Source organism: Diaphorina citri, unplaced genomic scaffold (genome assembly GCF_000475195.1).
Source record: "Diaphorina citri unplaced genomic scaffold, Diaci psyllid genome assembly version 1.1 scaffold2600, whole genome shotgun sequence".
Taxonomy (NCBI): domain Eukaryota; kingdom Metazoa; phylum Arthropoda; class Insecta; order Hemiptera; family Psyllidae; genus Diaphorina; species Diaphorina citri.
The window spans coordinates 10597-13505 of NW_007380018.1; the positions used below are offsets into that span (position 1 = coordinate 10597).

General features: G+C 39.2%; 1 protein-coding gene across 1 annotated transcript; it reads left to right on the forward strand.

Moving 5' to 3' along the window:
• The first annotated feature begins 636 nt into the window (after positions 1 to 636).
• Positions 637 to 2456, forward strand: LOC113471543. The gene is made up of 4 exons (XM_026830774.1): positions 637 to 828; positions 1536 to 1779; positions 1906 to 2106; positions 2294 to 2456. The coding sequence occupies exons 1-4, from the start codon at positions 678 to 680 to the stop codon at positions 2412 to 2414; spliced, it is 717 nt and encodes a 238-aa protein (XP_026686575.1). The 5' UTR covers positions 637 to 677; the 3' UTR covers positions 2415 to 2456.
• Positions 2457 to 2909: the final 453 nt, after the last annotated feature.

The following is a 2909-nucleotide window of genomic DNA, read 5'->3' on the forward strand; positions in this document are numbered from 1 at the left end:
TTTTTTCGAAAAGTGACTGTAGGTATTGGGACGAAAAACAGTCGCGGACTATTGGTTAGACCAGAGGAATCAATATTGAATTCTGAAACCAACAATACCTAAGTTCCCAAGTTTCTGGCAAGCTGGCAACACAGTAAACCATCAACGAGCTGAAAGAACTCCTTATGAAGGGAAATAATCTCCACAAGGCCAAGTTAGACAGCAGCTACTATAATTGCCACTCTCGAAACATTCAGCAGGAAACAGCTTCAAGACTGTCAGACATTACAACAATTTTGCTCAAAAAGCAAACCTTCCAACATCATGTCGGAAGTGTTGGGCGAGCTGCGCGACATTTTGGATGTCTTCGAGAAGACTGAGAGGAAATCTCAACAAGTCCACAAAAATGTCTGTTGTGACAACACCTATGAGGAGAGGCTTCGGAGAGTCTGTCACCAGAAGCTTCAACTCTGTGACGAGGACATTGACATTGATAGTGCGTGTGGCAATGATATACTGTATCTGATAGACGACATGTTCAATGAACTCTATCCTGAAGAGGCCACGGTGTCGGAAACATCGAATGAGGTGAAGGAGGAGAATGAGGTTGATAGTGTTGAAGAGAAGCCTGTGTCTGCCTCTGTGACGAGGACATTGATAGTGCGTGTGGCAATGATATACTGTATCTGATAGACGACATGTTCAATGAACTGTATCCTGAAGAGGCCACGGTGTCGGAAACATCGAATGAGGTGAAGGAGGAGAATGAGGTTGATAGTGTTGAAGAGAAGCCTGTGTCTGTTACGACAACGTATGGAGATATCAACATTACCCTCAGCAGTAGCTCAGGTAGGGTAATCAAATATTTTTAATCGTTGTATTTGAAGATTTGAACAAAAGTACCTTTTACCTCCTTGACCATTGAATTTTAAGATTTCCAATTTTCCATTATTTCAACCTGAATGATTTTCTAAATAAGTAGCAATAAAGAAAGTTCTGACTATAAGGATAAAAGAGATCATGTTTTTCCCTGCTTCCAATGTAGGTATGTATTTCCTTCAGGTTTTAAAAAAAACCCTGTCCAGAAATACTCTCTAATGATCTAATCAAACCAACTTTGATAATTCATAGATGACATCACGGAAGAACCTCCTGAACAAGAACCATCAGACACCTGTTTATTTGAACAAAAGTACCTTTTACCTCCGTGACCATTGAATTTTAAGATTTCCAATTTTCCATTTCAACCTGAACGATTTTCTAAATAAGTAGCAATAAAGAAAGTTGTGACTAGGATAAAAGAGATCATGGTGTATTTGAACAAAAGTACCTTTTACCTCCGTGACCATTGAATTTTAAAATTTCCAATTTTCCATTTCAACCTGAACGATTTTCTAAATAAGTAGCAATAAAGAAAGTTGTGACTAGGATAAAAGAGATCATGGTTTTCCCTGCTTCCAATGTAGGTATGTATTTCCTTCAGGTTTAATAAAAAGCACCCCCTGTCTAGAAATGCTCTCTAATGATCTAATCAAACCAACTTTGATAATTCATAGATGACATCACGGAAGAACCTCCTGAACAAGAACCATCAGACACCTGTCTTGTCATAACGATTGCGGAGCGAAATCAACGCAACTTTATACAACAGCTGATCAATCTACGTGACGAAGTTGATCGCAGGAGAACACAAGTTACACTAGAACTGGATGAGGAGAAAAAGAAAACGAAGAAAATCCACGGAAATTTGAAAGATCTGGAGAAGAAGAAACGCCGATACCAAGTGTGTTTCCAAAAGAAATTCGGGAACTTGCGGAAGGTGAAGAGGTTGAAGAGACAAATGCGACGGGAAATTGAGGTGTTGAAAGAAAATTCAGTACATCGCTTTGAGGAAATTGAAAACTGCCGGCCTCAAACGTAAAAGAAATTCGGGAACTTGCGGAAGGTGAAGAGGTTGAAGAGACAAATGCGACGGGAAATTGAGGTGTTGAAAGAAAATTCAGTACATCGCTTTGAGGAAATTGAAAACTGCCGGCCTCAAACGTTACCTAATAGGACATTCTACGTGAAGTTGTTGAAAGTATGCCCTTGTAATTGTAACGCCAAGCAGAATCTGATAACAGTCAGGTATTTGGTAAACACGACAACACTTCTAGGGAATAATGTAAAAAAGATACACCGCAAAATTGATGAAGAAATGGTGGCTAGATTTGATGCTACAGAAAATGTCTCAGAATTGACAGAATAAGGCAATGAGGAATGATTACATGTGCGAGTGTGTGTTGGTATGTAGTTGTATGATGGCAGTTGTCAGGTATTTGGTAAACACGACAACACTTCTAGGGAATAATGTGAAAAAGATACACCGCAATATTGACGAAGAAATGGTGGCTAGATTTGATGCTAAAGAAAATGTCTCAGAATTGACAGAATAAGGCAATGAGGAATGATTACATGTGCGAGTGTGTGTTGGTATGTAGTTGTATTCTTCTCAAAAAGAGATGCTGTTTAAAACTCTAAAAGCATTACAAAGGAATCCGTCCACAATATTCAGATGTTTCAAGCAAATCCGTTTCATCTAAAGAAAAACTTAAATGGGACAAATAGTTCAGAGCTGTCCTCAAATCTAGCTATAAATCCCCAAGTGAAATTTGTCAAAGTGGTCTTATTTTTACTACATCTTCTAAAGTTCCACCGAGCTGCGCGACATTTTGGATGTCTTCGAGAAGACTGAGAAGAAATCTCCTCAACAAGTCCACAAAAATGTCTGTTGTGACAACACCTATGAGGAGAGGCTTCGGAGAGTCTGTTACCAGAAGCTTCAACTCTGTGACGAGGACATTGATAGTGCGTGTGGCAATGATATACTGTATCTGATAGACGACATGTTCAATGAACTGTATCCTGAAGAGGATCCTGAAAATGACCTA

Excerpts from the sequence above, each read along its gene's own strand:
- LOC113471543 (XM_026830774.1), top strand. The coding sequence starts at position 678 with ATGTTCAATGAACTGTATCCTGAAGAGGCCACGGTGTCGGAAACATCG. Across the intron at positions 829-1,535 it reads TACCCTCAGCAGTAGCTCAG|ATGACATCACGGAAGAACCT; the intron begins GTAGGGTAATCA and ends GATAATTCATAG. Across the intron at positions 1,780-1,905 it reads CAAGTGTGTTTCCAAAAGAA|ATTCGGGAACTTGCGGAAGG; the intron begins ATTCGGGAACTT and ends AACGTAAAAGAA.